This window comes from Populus euphratica, unplaced genomic scaffold, assembly GCF_000495115.2.
Source record: "Populus euphratica unplaced genomic scaffold, PopEup_1.0 scaffold496.1, whole genome shotgun sequence".
NCBI classification, from domain to species: Eukaryota; Viridiplantae; Streptophyta; class Magnoliopsida; order Malpighiales; family Salicaceae; genus Populus; species Populus euphratica.
This window is the reverse complement of record NW_011500373.1, coordinates 97,252-111,980: the sequence shown is the minus strand read 5'-3', so window position 1 is coordinate 111,980 and position 14,729 is coordinate 97,252. Positions and strand designations below refer to the sequence as shown.

The following is a 14,729-nucleotide window of genomic DNA, read 5'->3' as shown; positions in this document are numbered from 1 at the left end:
GTTAACAATTTATAATATGATTAGAACCTCCTTTATATGTGGTTTCCAATTGAATAATAAGAGTTTATATTATACATGTTTGACATACCATTAGTGGATCCTCTAACCTTGATATTTGTTGTTATCATTGTTTAATCATTACATTAATCTTCCATCTCAAAGTTCTCATCAACTTTTTTTTCTTCCTTTTCTTCTTTATTGCTGCTACTATTACTACTATTATTGTTGTTGTTGTTATTGTTGTTGTATTATTGTTATCTATAATTTATACAATTAACCTCCTTATGGTTTGACCTTGGTCTTGCTGAGTTATTTATTACTTCGACACTCCTGCACTTGAGAGAAGGCATCAATCTTTTGGTCGTGTCAGATAGTTGATAATAATATCTAAATTCTAATACATATTATTCTTCTTATTGCCGCATTATATAGTTTTAAAAGCAGCCAAGATAATCTATCAATTTAGGTATGTCTAGCTAGTATAAAGATTATGATGAAAGAACAAACTCTATATAAACCCTAATAGAGGAAAAATATATTTATACTTAAACATGCAGAGAGGAGCCACAAGCTCCCCCTATATATGCCCTATGTGACTGACTGCTTATCATCTCTAGCTTATATAGCTTATAAGCTAAATATCTTTTTTGCAAGTGGGTCTATGTATCAACTATGTAAGTTATGAGCATGGTAAAAAAATGAATTGAGATAAGTTAAGTAAACCTTATTTAAGTCCCTTATGTCTTAATTATTTGTTTGTTTTACTCTATTTTAATGCTTATAACATAAATTTATCTTATTAAGAATGAATGAGCTCTAGTGTTGAGGGAGTTATTCTCTAATTAATCTTGAGGCTACCTAGCTACCTTTAGGAGTGTTCTATTCACTATAAGATGTCTTATAACCCCCTATTAAGCCTTTTTAGTTTCAGGGTCTTTTCAAACTTCTTTACTTGAGAAAGCCCTAGGTCCACTAGTCATCAGATCTATCATGCTTAATTTTTTTTTATATATAAATAATAAAAAATATTAACCTTGCTAAAGTCATGTTTACTAGATTTTAGTTAAATATAAGTGAACCACCACGAAAATGAATTGAAACTCTTATGAAAAATTTCATGACAATGTAAAACTCCTTCAAGATGGTTTCATAATGGTCTAGAATCGAAGAAGTTGATGTTGGTAAAAAAAAATCAATATAAAAAAAGAGAAATGAAATATTTATAAATAAAAATGAAAGATAATGGTATATTTATGGCCGTATATAATGTTTGAGGGTATAGTTGATGTTGACCAATAATCTTTAGCCACATGCCTCAATACATTAACATATGGTAGCATTATAACTAATATGATTTCATAATAGTTTGGAAATGAAACTCTTATGAAAAAATGTCATGACAATGTAAAACTCCTTCAAGATGGTTTCATAATGGTTTGGAATCAAATAAGTAGATGTTGGTAAAAAAATTTCAATATGAAGAGAGAGAAATCAAATGTTTATAAATAAAAATAAAAGATAATGGTATGTTGTGGCCTTATATAAGGTTTGAGGGTGTAGTTGACGTTGACCAACAATCTTTAGCCACATGTCTCAATACAGTGACACATGGTAACATCATAACTAACATGATTTTCAAAGGGTTTTTTGGTGTTAGGTTTGTTAATATTAATGTGTAGCAACCATTAATGAACGACACCGTTCATTGATAAAGAATATGCAACAATTAGAAAGTCATAAGTTTGGCAGCCACCATTATTAAAGATGAGATAGAGTTAATAACATCATTATTGCTTATAAATAGACACTAAGAGAGCAACACAATATGTGTAGCAAAGTAAAAGAAAAAAAAATATAGGAGAAAACGAGTTGCTAAGGGCAACAAATGGTGGTTGTCATTGCAACATTGCTAAGAGAGAGAAAAAAGTGTAGATAAAGTGCATAACAAGAGAAGAGAGAAAGAGAGAAAGGTAGCCAAGGATAATAGCCCTGTTGTCTTGTACAACAGATACAAGTGTAATAATGAGTGAGTGAATGTGATCCTCCTTCTTCATATATGTGTGTGTTGTAACCTTTCTCCATCTTTAATAATATAGATTGCTCCTGTAGATGTAGATGACTTGCCGAACCACGTTAAATATTGTGTCAACATGCTCAACTTCTAAAGAGCATTAATCATGAACACCATCGATCAAAAACCCAACATTTGGTTCCTTTCGATATGACCATAAGCTAGCCTCTTAGATTTCCAATATATTTAATCAAATGTGCCCATAAATGCACATGAGCAACAAAATAATAAGGGAAACTGAAGAAAAAAGCATTGTATCCAAGGCATAAAGGCTTGACCACGTATAAGCTGAACATAAAGAACAATGAAAAAAATCTTTATGTTGTTCCATAATAATGACTCGTGGAACCAATAATAGTTATAAGATTTACACTTAAAACCTAAGCCCAAAACACAAAGCACAAAGTATATCCTAAGCTTAAAATCTAATGGGTTAAGATGTGCACCCTAAGTCATCAGATCCGCACAAGATGTATCTCTTTTTAGGTCTAAATGGACTACATTACCTGATACATTATTTGATCCAAGGAGGATAATGCGACTCCTAGAAAGCCTAATTCAGGTGACATAACTTCTAATAAGCCCATTCAACCTAACTGACCCATAAATTATTAAACTCTATAATGGGTTCTCTACCATACCAATAAGGCTTTGTATCCGAGCACACAAACCTTGAAGATGCCCAAAAAAAGAAAGAAGATGCTTAATTCCAAAAGTATTCACCTATCCTTTATTAGTTGGTAATTACCATTAAATGTTCAGCACACAAACCTTGAAGATGCCCAAAAAAGGAAAGAAGATGCTTAATTCCAAAAGTATTTATCTATCCTTTATTAGTTGGTAATCCTTTATTAGCTGGTAATTACCATTAAATGTTTACATATTTTTGTCATAACTAGACTCACAAAATAATGTTATACATATTAATTCTTAATGTGTGACACATATAACAATATCAATTTTTTTTTATAGTACATTATCAAATAATTACTATCAGATCAAGTATTATATTTTCTCATTTATACTCTTCTATTCATTAAAATTAATGTGGTTAATATATATAGACACAGACACATGTATCATAAGGTAAGTAAAAACATAGTTGCTTGATATTTTTTAACATTTTTATGTTCTTCATCACTTTCAACAAACACAAAACACAACCTCCCATGCTTTATTTCTTTGCTCACTAAGTATTAGGAAATCCTCTAAACTCACTAATGCTCATAATTCCTTTGATACCACCGAATACAACCACCCATTTACACCATCTTAACCCATCCAGTTGATTTTTGAGGTTTTCTTCAAACTTTCATCATTTTGTAAGTATACCAATGATTCACTTCTTCTTCTTCTTCTTCTTTTCCTCAAAAGGATCTCGAAAGGATTTGCAATTAGGTTCTTTCGACACCAATATCTTCATATAAGCATGCCTTTAAATGGACATGATTTAACGCTGTCATAACTTCCAACAATAACTAGACGTGCTATTTTTCAATTGTTCTTGTATTGGAATTTTGTGCAAAGGTCTGAAATCCATCTCATAAGCATGCATATATTACGCCTGAGACAATAAGATCTATCATTCAACACCGCTACACATTCATGGCGTCTATTTGCTTGATTCTTCTATTTGTTAAAATACATCAAAACAGAGACCAACTTATCTCTTCTACATTGAAGTTTTAAAATTTCCCTTTTTTGACAAAGTTGCTCAATTCAGAGTACAATCTGCCTGGCCTTAAGTTGTTGGATGTGTCGGACATGCCTACTACCCTCAAGCAGGATAAAGAAATATTCCTTTGCCGCAGCAAATGATCCAAAAACTCATCACCTTTCCTATTTATTCCAAAGCAGGACCTAGAATTCCCTTCTACTAACAAAGAAAAGATATGATTTAGTCCAGCTAGTGGTTTACCTCTTCAAGCATGAAAATGACATTGGCAAATGCTTTAAGGTAGAAACATCAAACAACTCCATAAACCTTTGATCCGAAACCCTAGCCTTTGCAGCTGCAAACCGCTGATACTCATCAAATATGGATGAGAGACACCACTTTTGCAATTTTCTCAGGCAACCCACAAGACAACCAGTTCGGTGCTGGATATAAGACAAGCAAAGCATACAACTCAGAAGGAGTTGGCCCAAAATTCAGGAATCAAACTCTAGGAAACCAAGAGAGGACATACCTTTCCCCGTTTACAATGAATCAGAATTGGATGATTCTTCACATCTGCATTGAAAACAAATATGAAATGATAAATGTTTACATCCCTCAACTGATAGCAATTAATCAAGTCAGGTATAAAATAAGAAAGTGCTTGCATTACCAAGGACCACTTGAAGTGCTTCACGAATTGTATCCTGCGGGATGTTTACGAATGGCTCCTGGATGGATAGTTGAAACATTACTAGGCAACATAGAAAAGTTTTTCCAAGACCCCCATTGTAATCAAGAAAGAGAAACATAAAGCACGAAAAAAGTTACCTCCAGTATTATTTTTTTAAGACAAACATGCAAACACACAAATATTTCCTTAAACTTGGCATCATTCTGACCTCCTAGTTTTTGTCCATATGTTATTGAGCCACCTGTGGGGTTTTATTTCTATAATGACCTGCATGCTACCGCTTCTATTCTGATGCTAATAAACTCTTCACCAATCCAGGCCATATGTTTGACCTGATAACTAGTAACTTTACTCGGCATCTCCACCTGTCTCTTCCATCTACTGCTTTTTGTACTAATAACAATCTCTATGACAGTTTGTACACAGCACAGACACAAGGGAAGTATTCTAACATGATTCCATGTTGTGTAGATCAAATCAAAATAACAATGTGTGCTTGTTTCCACCTACAATTTTTTATCTCACACATACCAAATGCTACCCCTTTATCTATTTGTTCATGCACCAGGTCTATAGGATTAATGTCATGCAAGAATATTTCTGGCTCACCACTTCCATAATATGACTATTTTGTGTGTTAAGCATTACCCTTAAGGAAGCAAAGATTGCTTGGCAGGTAAAGTCATTCAATGACATGTATGTTAAGAGTTCGGGTCATGGTGCAGGGTTGGGAACGTGATGCGCACATATGTGCATGTGATTCATAGTTGATAGTTAGAACACTAAATTTGGATCGTGATGCGTTTTAGAAATCTATTTCAGTCATCGTTAATTTTTAATATCATTAGCATATGTAGTGATAGATGGACTGTGGAGTGTATAGTGCCTTTTGATAATCAAAACTTTTGATCCTAATTAAGTAAAAGTAATCTCATAAACCTGTAAATACAAGAGATGACAACTTTAACATTGCACTTAGGCAGATGGACAAAAACAAAATCCATGCATAAACAAACGTGAGATGAGGTATTCAAACTAAATTTTGCACGTAGTCATGAACTACTGCTAACTAATAACCTGCAACATCTATTAGGGAACACACATTTCCCAATTTTAGAAACTTAAGCTCCTTTCTGCATACATGCATGTACATTAAGAATGAACAAACATAGTGCAGAACAAATGCATTGAAACTTTTTATTAAAGAAACATTTCTCTTTTGACATCAAGGACGCTACATCTCCTGGAAAACTAATTAAAGTTGAAGAAATAAGTGACCGGTATGAAAGATTATGAGCTTCATAGCCAGACGATGTCATTCTAAATAAATAAAAAATTCAAAATCCCAGGAGTTCCAGGAGAGCTCAGGCCCATTCGAGCCATGAATTGTTAAATTCTAAACAAAATCAGTTCGGGGAGCATATAGTTTTGTTAATATGGATGTACTAACAATCAAGTAATCACCAATTGGACCTTGCTATAAGCACATATACGTATACGTTGAACCTTATTGCAGGAATAATCCACAATGTTCTTCATAGCAAATAACAAGAAACTTCGTCTCGCCGAACTTAACAAGTGCTTGGGATATTTTCAAAATTAGATAATACACAGCCATCAAAAATTCAAATGAATGACAATTGATCATTTGGGAAAATTAAAAAAAAAAAACAAATTCACATGTCTGCCACCTGAAAGGATTATGTATTACAACAATTGTCATTTTTCATCTTTTCTTAATTCGATTTTCTTTTTTGTCGAATGCATAACTGCCGATCCTTCTGAAATGGAAGTGTGTGCACATAGAAAGAAGAGGACTACCACATGCATGAAACGGCTAGATAAATCAAAAAAAAAAAAAAACAACCTTTCCTGTAGCCCATGTAAACTCGAATGAATAAAAGTAAATGTAACTACGACAAGAACAAATGCCCATCACCTATAAGAAACCCTATGCCCCCACATGGTCACATGAGATATTGTTTTGAAATTTAATTCTAATTAAATCTCTCTAACAAAGAAAGATTTAATGAAATGAGTTCATTACGTGAACTCTAAACCCACTACTCGGGGATTTAATTCTAATTAAATCTCTCTAACAAACAAAGATTTAATGAAATGAGTTCATTACGAGAACTCTAACCACTACTCGGAAAAAAAAGAAAAAAAAAACAATCAAAACAACGATTGATTTAGCTTAAACTACCTTATAACTCTCGATCCCAAACTGATAGAGTCTGATTCCACCATCCTTTAGAAACTCCGTGGTCGCCTCTGTGTATGGCTCGGGACATAGACATCTGCCAAAAGAAAAACCTAGCCCCAGTCATCCATATTACACGCACGCAAAAAACACCGAACTGAAAAGTAGGAAGGAAATGCTTACATGATAGAGCGTAGGCCGAGTGTTTGGAGAAAAGAGAAATTAGCAGAGTCAGGAAAACCAGACCTAAAGATGCCATTATCCACCATAGCAAAGTTTAGAGGTGGAATAAGATTAAGTTCGTCTCCGACAACAGGAAAAGGAAACACCGGAGGTGGAGTGAGATCGCGTCGGTCAATAACAGCCACTTCGATTGTCTTGTAGATGGTGTCATCACCGTTGGCGGCGGAGGTGTGGACTATTTTCATGTGAGAAGTTTTCGTTGAGAGAATCACGAGGGATGTTCTGTAAGGCACTGTACAGCGGTCCTTCTGCTGTTGCTTTAAAAAACAAAAAAAACCTTCTTGTTTGGCAGTTAAAAAGGAGAGAGATGTGAGGCTGATGGTATAAAAAAAAAACAGGTGGCGCTGGCAGTTATAAGAAAAGGAGGACGGTGAGTGGAATTTTGTTGACCGAGTCTGACATTAATGTGGAGCAGTTAAAAAGGATAAGGGCTTTATCCAAAACCAACGGAAAAGAAGATATAAATTAATCAAATATAAAGAAAGATTCAAATACGAACGACAACAACCGGGTTCTCGGCTACAGTTTTTACCACGGCTTGATCTGTAATTCGTCAAATCCCAAAAGGTCAAAAACAACGGCACTCTTGTCAGCATCAATTCTGGTATAATCGGTGAGATGCTCTCTTTTTTTCTTTTTTATTTTATATAAATCGGTAAATTCACGTATTAGTTCAATCCTACCGTATAATGAAAGAGATGTGATCAGCAATTGAGTTAGTGGCCTGGCAGTCATGCAAGGGGTTTATTTATTTTAATATTTGAGTTTGATTTTTTTTTTTATATATATATATATATTTGTTATTTTTGTGGTATTTTATTTGTTTATTAAATTTATAGGGTATTTAGTAAATTTATAAATTAATTTCTACTCTCATTTAGGATCTCTCCTTTAAATGACTAGGTAATGTTAATTTACTATCTTAATCTGATACATTAGTCATTACAATCTTAATATTTTGATGGAAAATAGAATGAATTATTATTATAATACTTATCAAGATGTAAAAGTTGGTTTTTAAGAAGTTTACATGTTAATAAATTGGAATTAAGAAGAATTATTAATGGAAATAAAGAAATAGGTAGATGATGGGAGAAAAAACAATGAAAAAAATATATTTTGATTTATATTTCATAATAAAAACAAGAGAGATTATGAAAGTAAATTAAAATAACGAGGGGTTAAATTTCAAGGTAAAACTTAATCCTATTTTTTCCATTTAAATAGTAAATTTTATCCTTACTTAAAAATTTTGCCTTCCTTTTTTAGTCATTAAACATTATTCAAACTTTAGAAGAGTTAAATTTAATATATTTACACCTATGCTATATTAAGGTTGTTAAAATTATGAGTTAAATTATAAAATCTTATAATTTTACTAGTCAACGTATATCTAATATACTAAATCAAACTTAAAACTTGAAATTAATAAAATTAGACTTAACTCATGTAAAATCGGTAAAATCAATAAACTCGATAATCTCCAACTGATTTTACAAGTTTACTAAATTTATGATATGAATAAAGCAAGGTCCAAATTTAGTCTTAAAATGTCTGTTGACTAGTTTTACAAGATTGAATATATTTTTTAAACCGTATATTAAAGCTAAAAATTTACAGGAAAATATTAGATACATAAACATATATTATGGTAAATTTTAGGTTAAATAGAGTTAGGAAACATAATGTTTCAAAGGGTCAAAGTTAGTAAACTAATATTGTCAAATATGTCAAACAAAATATTCGTGTATTATTTATAACATATTTAGAGCTACCAGTGAAATTTTGCTTCTATTAAGTTGGAATAAAAACTAAACATTTGAAATTTTTTAACTATATATATATTGTAGATCCACTAATTCATCCAAATAAGAGAGAATGACATGTTTAAAATTAGAACTCAAATCTGTTAAAAATATACAAAAATTAAAAATTCAGGTTACATGGAAGAATTTTAACATGAAGATTTTTTTTATTATTCTCTTTTATTTATTTAATTTTAAATAATTATTTTAAATTTAAATTTTTTCTAGTGCATTAAACATTGTTTAGGGGTTTATTTCATTATTGAATTTATATTAATTAATTACTAATTTAAACTTATTAGCTTGCAACTCAAAGGTGATATATCAAAACTTATTGTGATGGGAACAATTAAGTTTTCACTAAATTTATATGTACTTCCAACTTTTCAATAATTTTTTATATTAAAAAATTTTCTTTCAAGACTTTTTATTTTTTTCATATCATTAATTTATTGATTCATATTATCTATCTCTAATTTTACTTAAATTACTCATTGAATATAATATTATTGACTCTTTTTATTAAATTTTAATATATTTTAATTTATTAAATAATATTATCAATCTGTTAAAAATTATTTATAATTTTACAATTCAAATTTACAATTCAAATCTATATTATATTTTTCATATCTTATAAAAAACCTTTTTAACAACCTCAACCTATATCATACATGAACCTTACGTGGAAAAGTAATAGTTAGTTGCACTGTCTCTCACTCCTAATGTTTATGTAATTAATATTTTTTTTAAAAAAAAAAACAGAATAAATTTGATAAAAATAATGGTCACGGGAGAAAAAACCATACTTGACCCTAAAGCCAGCATTGCACGTGTTCGCACCTGTCCCCCCTCTTGAAAAGATCAAACCATTCAATGACAGACCGCTAAACTTGGATTGCGTGGTAGAAGGTTGGACATTTTTTTTAAGTGTTTTTTATAAATAAATTAAAAAATATTTGTTTTTTGTTTTTTATTTTTTTAAATCATTATATCAAAATAATTAAAAATATAAAAAAATTTAAACAAAAAAATTGACGATCATAATTCAAAAAAAATTAAATATGATAGTGTTTGATTTGTTAGAATAAATAAAGATGCTAAAAGTATAATAAAAATGTTTTTTTATATTTTTATTTTGAATATATAAGGATTTATTATAAAATTATTTTAAAAATAAAATTATTTTTATATTTTTATCTTTCTTTTTTTCCAAAATAATAATCAAACATAACTTTGATTTTGTAAAAAATAATATTGATAATTAATTATTAGAGGAGAGCATTCTAGAGAATATGCGGGGAGAAGAACGCGTGTGGGTTAGAAGACGCGATGCGAAAGGCGTGCGCCACGTACGTTTATTTGCCACAGTGTCTGTGGGAAAATCCAACGTCAGAAAGCGTACTAAACAAGCAAACAAACAGTGGCCAGTGGCCCCTTTCTCTGTTTCTCACTCGTCTAGCCAGCCGAAGTTTCCTGATTCCTCCTCGAAAATCAAGAGGGGTTTTCTTCTGTTTTTATAATGCTTGTGCAAGTGCTGACGAAAGGAAGATGCATATATTTAGAACGCGTGCAAATTCGGAGCGAGCTAGATGATCTTTTATGATTCTGGGTTGACCCATAATTAAAAACAAAAAAAAACATGGGCTGCTCCCAGCCCCCAGGGAAAAATTTAAGGTGGGAGACACAGAGAGAGGTAGGGATGCTGCCGGCGCCATCGCTCCAGATTTGAATGTTCTTTCCTTATTTTGAAGAGTTAATAATTTTGTTTTGTTCGGAACTTGAATAGTCGTAAGAGAAGGAGGGTGATTTGATACTGGAGATGGAGACACTTTTGATGAAATGGTTATGGAGGAAGAGTTTTTTTAAAAATACACTTTTAAATATCAATCACTAAGTTTATGTATGCTTCCAACTTTTAAATGATTTTCTTACATTAAGAAATTTTGTTCCGAGACTTTTTATTTTTTCATATAATTAATTTTTTATTCATACTAACTATTTCTCTTATTTTATTTAGATCACTCATTGATTATAATATTATTGACTTATTTTATTAAATTTTAATGTAATTTAATTTTTTAACTAGCATTGTCAATATATAATTAATTAAAAATATTATTTATAATTTTACAATGTAAATTTACAATTCAAGTCTATGTTATATTTTTCATATCTTATAAAAAAACCTTTTTAACAACCTCAACCTATATCAACCATAAACCTTACGTGGAAAAGTAATAGTTAGTTGCACTGTCTCTCTCTCTCTCTTAACTAATGTTTATGTAATTAATATTTTTCTTAAAAAAAAAGAATAAATTTGATAAAAATAATGGTCACGGGAGAAAAAATCAAACTTCACCCTAAAGCCAGCATTGCACGTGTTCGCGCCTGCCCCCCCTCTTGAAAAGATCAAACCATTCAATGAGAGACCGCTAAACTTGGATTGCGTGGTAGAAGGTCGGACATTTTTTTTTAAGTGTTTTTTATAAATAAATTAAAAAAATATTTATTTTTTATTTTTTTCAAATTTGTTTTTAAATAATTATATTAAAATAATTTTAAAATATAAAAAATTAACAATCATAATTAAAAAAATTAAATATGATAGTGTTTGATTTGTTAGAATAAATAAAGACGCTAAAGTATAATAAAAATGTTTTTTATATTTTTATTTTGAATATAAGGATTTATTATAAAATTATTTTAAAAATAAAATTATTTTTTTATTTTTTTCTTTCTTTTTTTCCAAAATAATAATCAAACATAACTTTGATTTTGTAAAAAATAATATTGATAATTAATTATTAGAGGAGAGCATTCTAGAGAATATGCGGGGAGAAGAACGCGTGTGGTTTAGAAGATGCGATGCGAAAGGCGTGCGCCACGTACGTTTATTTGCCACTGTGTCTGTGGGAAAATCCAACGTCAGAAAGCGTGCTAAACAAGCAAACAAACAGTGGCCCCTTTCTCGGTTTCTCACTCGTCTAGCCAGCCGTAGTTTCCTGATTTCTCCGCGAAAATCAAGAGGGGTTTTCTTCTGTTTTTATAATGCTTGTGCAAGTGCTGACGAAAGGAAGATGCATCTATTTAGAACGCGTGCAAATTCGGAGAGAGCTAGATGATCTTTTATGATTCTGGGTTGACCCATAATTAAAAACAAAAAAAAACATGGGCTGCTCCCAGCCCCCAGGGAAAAATTTAAGGTGGGAGACACAGAGAGAGGTAGGGATGCTGCCGGCGCCATCGCTCCAGATTTGAATGTTCTTTCCTTATTTTGAAGAGTTAATAATTTTGTTTTGTTCGGAACTTGAATAGTCCTAACAGAAGGAGGGTGATTTGATATTGGAGATGGACACTTTTAATGAAATGGTAATGTAGCAAGAGTTTTTATATAAAAAATATTTAGAAATGTAGTACAGTTTTAGAAGTCGTAATTAGCAATTACAACAAGAGAATTATGAACAAAATTGTTCGATGTTGGCGTAACTGTGATACATGAATCATGAATATCATCCATCACTCTTATTTTGTATTTGTTATCTACAACTTCATTCAAAATTTATACTCGAAGACTTTTTCTTTCATTTTCTCTTTCGTTTTTCTTGCTCACTCTCTCAACACATAACCACCCAGGGGCGGAACCAAAATATAAAATCAAGAGGGGCCAAAATGCTGTGATTTATGCAGTGTTTTATAAGAATACTAAAAATGAATTTAAAGAAAGTTGGAAAAAAATTTTCCTTGCAGGGGCCGGGGCCCTGCTAGCCTCCCCCTGTCTCCGCCCCCGCAACCACCCACCCCTTCCCTCTTACCACAATCAGCAACCTTCTGTTTTCTCTCTTTTCTCCCATCACGAAACACACCCACAACAACACGAGATCACCCAACTCTCTCTAGCCTGTATCATTAACTATCCCTCTCTCTTTCCACTGTGAATCATTCATTTTCCGGCCAAAACAACCATCATCGGTCACCATAACCACCTATATTCTATATTTAGAGGGATATTGAACACTTTTTCTTTATCAATTTGATGTAATTTATGCTAATATGTGTTAATTTAATTTTATAGAATGTTAGGGTTTTGAAATAGAGAGTAGGTTAATTAGATACAATTTTTATAGAATGTTAGGGTTTTGAAATAGAGATTAGGTTAATTAGAAGAGTTGATAATTATGTTATTTTGTAAAATGATCAATGATTTTGGATTGTTGTTGATTGTGATGAACAAAATTATTTTAGAAGAGTTGGTGTTGATTTTGGTTAAATTATAGATTATACTGAATTATACATAAAATAATAATATTAGCTATGAAATACAAAAATTTGGCTGATAATTTTGTGTTATAGTGAAATTTCATGAATTTAGGTGGTTGCCGATTAATTTAATAAATTTAGATTTTAACTTATTATATTACGGTCGTGGTTTTGTTGATAAATTATGTACTTTAATTAACTCCAAGATAGTAATAAATTATATTATCATCATGGTATTAAAGCCTAGTTTTAATGTTTAAAACAAGGATCATCAACCTTTAGTTCACCTTTCTTTAATGGTAATGACTATGTATATTGTAAAGCTATCATGATTATATTATTCCATCTATTTATTATTATTTATGGCTATTTATTGAAAATGAACCTCACATGCTTATTAAGATTTAAAATGATATAATAATTCCTAAACCTAGAAGCGAGTATACCAACAATGATAAAAAAAAATATTATTTTATATAGATACTAAAGCTATGAACACTTTGTATTGTGCCTCGAGTAGAAATAAGTGTAATATAATATCATCTTCTCAAAATACTAGGGTTATTTGGCATGGTTTAGAAGTAACTCATGAAGTTACTAATTAAGTTAAAAGATTCAAAATTGATATGCTTGTACATCAATATGAGTTATTCAAAAGACTTCCAAATGAATCTATAAGTAGTATGTTTACTAGAATGACAACTATCACTAATAATATGGATGCTCATGGTAAGACTTATACTAATATCAGTATCATGAGCAAAATTCTCAAGTCTTTGCCGAAGATATGAGAAGCTAAGGTGATAGTAATTCGAGAAGCTAAGGATCTCATAAAACTTTCATTTGAGGAGATTATCAGTTCTTTGATAACATATGAAATCACCATGGATGAACGAGAACAAGAACTAAATCCAAAGAAGATTTTGGCATTCAAAACTGTACACTGTAATGATGATGATGATGATGATGATGAAATTAACTAATCACAAGACAATCCCAAAACTTCCTACGGAAGAAATAAAGAGACAAAAGATTCTCAAATTTTAAGAAAAATGAGAATAGAGAAGATTCAAACAAGGAAGTTCCAAGATGTTTCAAATGCAATAAAAAAGGACACTTCTAAGTAGATTACCTCTTCTTCAAAACGAAAAGAAGAATCATCATCACAAGAAAGCAATGAAAGCTATATGGAATGATGATTTGGATTATAGCTCTAGCGATGAAAAAGAGAAAGTGGCAAACATGTGCTTCATGGCAATTGAAAGCGAAAATAAAGTACATTCTTTAGATAATGAAACCAACCCCTCTTATGATGAACTAGATGATGCCTTTGATTCATTATAAGGTGAATTTAAAAAGTAAGGATCTAAATGTAGTTCATTGAAAAAGATGTATGAAACTCTAAAAAAAAAAATAATGGTTTGCTTAAAAAATTTAATAAAGTAATATAAGTAAATGAATCAGTATGTGGTATTGCTAGTTGTTCATCATCTATAGAGGATTTGAAAATTGAAAATGATGATATTAGAAAACAAGTTAAAGACTTGACTTCAACTTTAGCCAAGTTTAATCAAGGTAGAGATAACTTGGATGTTCTATTGGGAGCACAAAACAAAAGCCTAAATAAAAGTGGTTTAGGTTTCAGTGGTGTAGAAAAACAAAAATTGAATGAGTATGTTAATCAATCTAGCATGTATAGTTGTTTTTTTATATATGATTTTTATAATAGGAAAGGTCATTTATCATATATATATATATATATATATATATATATATATATATATATATATAATAAA

At 30.8% G+C, this 14,729-nt stretch overlaps 1 protein-coding gene across 1 annotated transcript; it reads right to left on the bottom strand.

Moving 5' to 3' along the window:
• Positions 1–3,601: 3,601 nt before the first annotated feature.
• Positions 3,602–7,246, bottom strand: LOC105114158 (probable tyrosine-protein phosphatase At1g05000). The gene is made up of 5 exons (XM_011010619.1): positions 6,809–7,246; positions 6,629–6,722; positions 4,402–4,459; positions 4,261–4,304; positions 3,602–4,171 (listed from the first exon to the last, which is right to left on the bottom strand). The coding sequence occupies exons 1-5, from the start codon at positions 7,051–7,053 to the stop codon at positions 3,986–3,988; spliced, it is 627 nt and encodes a 208-aa protein (XP_011008921.1). The 5' UTR covers positions 7,054–7,246; the 3' UTR covers positions 3,602–3,985.
• Positions 7,247–14,729: the final 7,483 nt, after the last annotated feature.

Bases quoted from the DNA above. Each gene is read 5' to 3' on its own strand.
- LOC105114158 (XM_011010619.1), bottom strand. From the start codon at position 7,053: ATGAAAATAGTCCACACCTCCGCCGCCAACGGTGATGACACCATCTAC. The intron at 6,723-6,808 runs GTAAGCATTTCC...TTCTTTTGGCAG, and splicing joins CTCGGCCTACGCTCTATCAT to ATGTCTATGTCCCGAGCCAT. The intron at 4,305-4,401 runs GTAATGCAAGCA...TTTTCAATGCAG, and splicing joins AGCACTTCAAGTGGTCCTTG to ATGTGAAGAATCATCCAATT.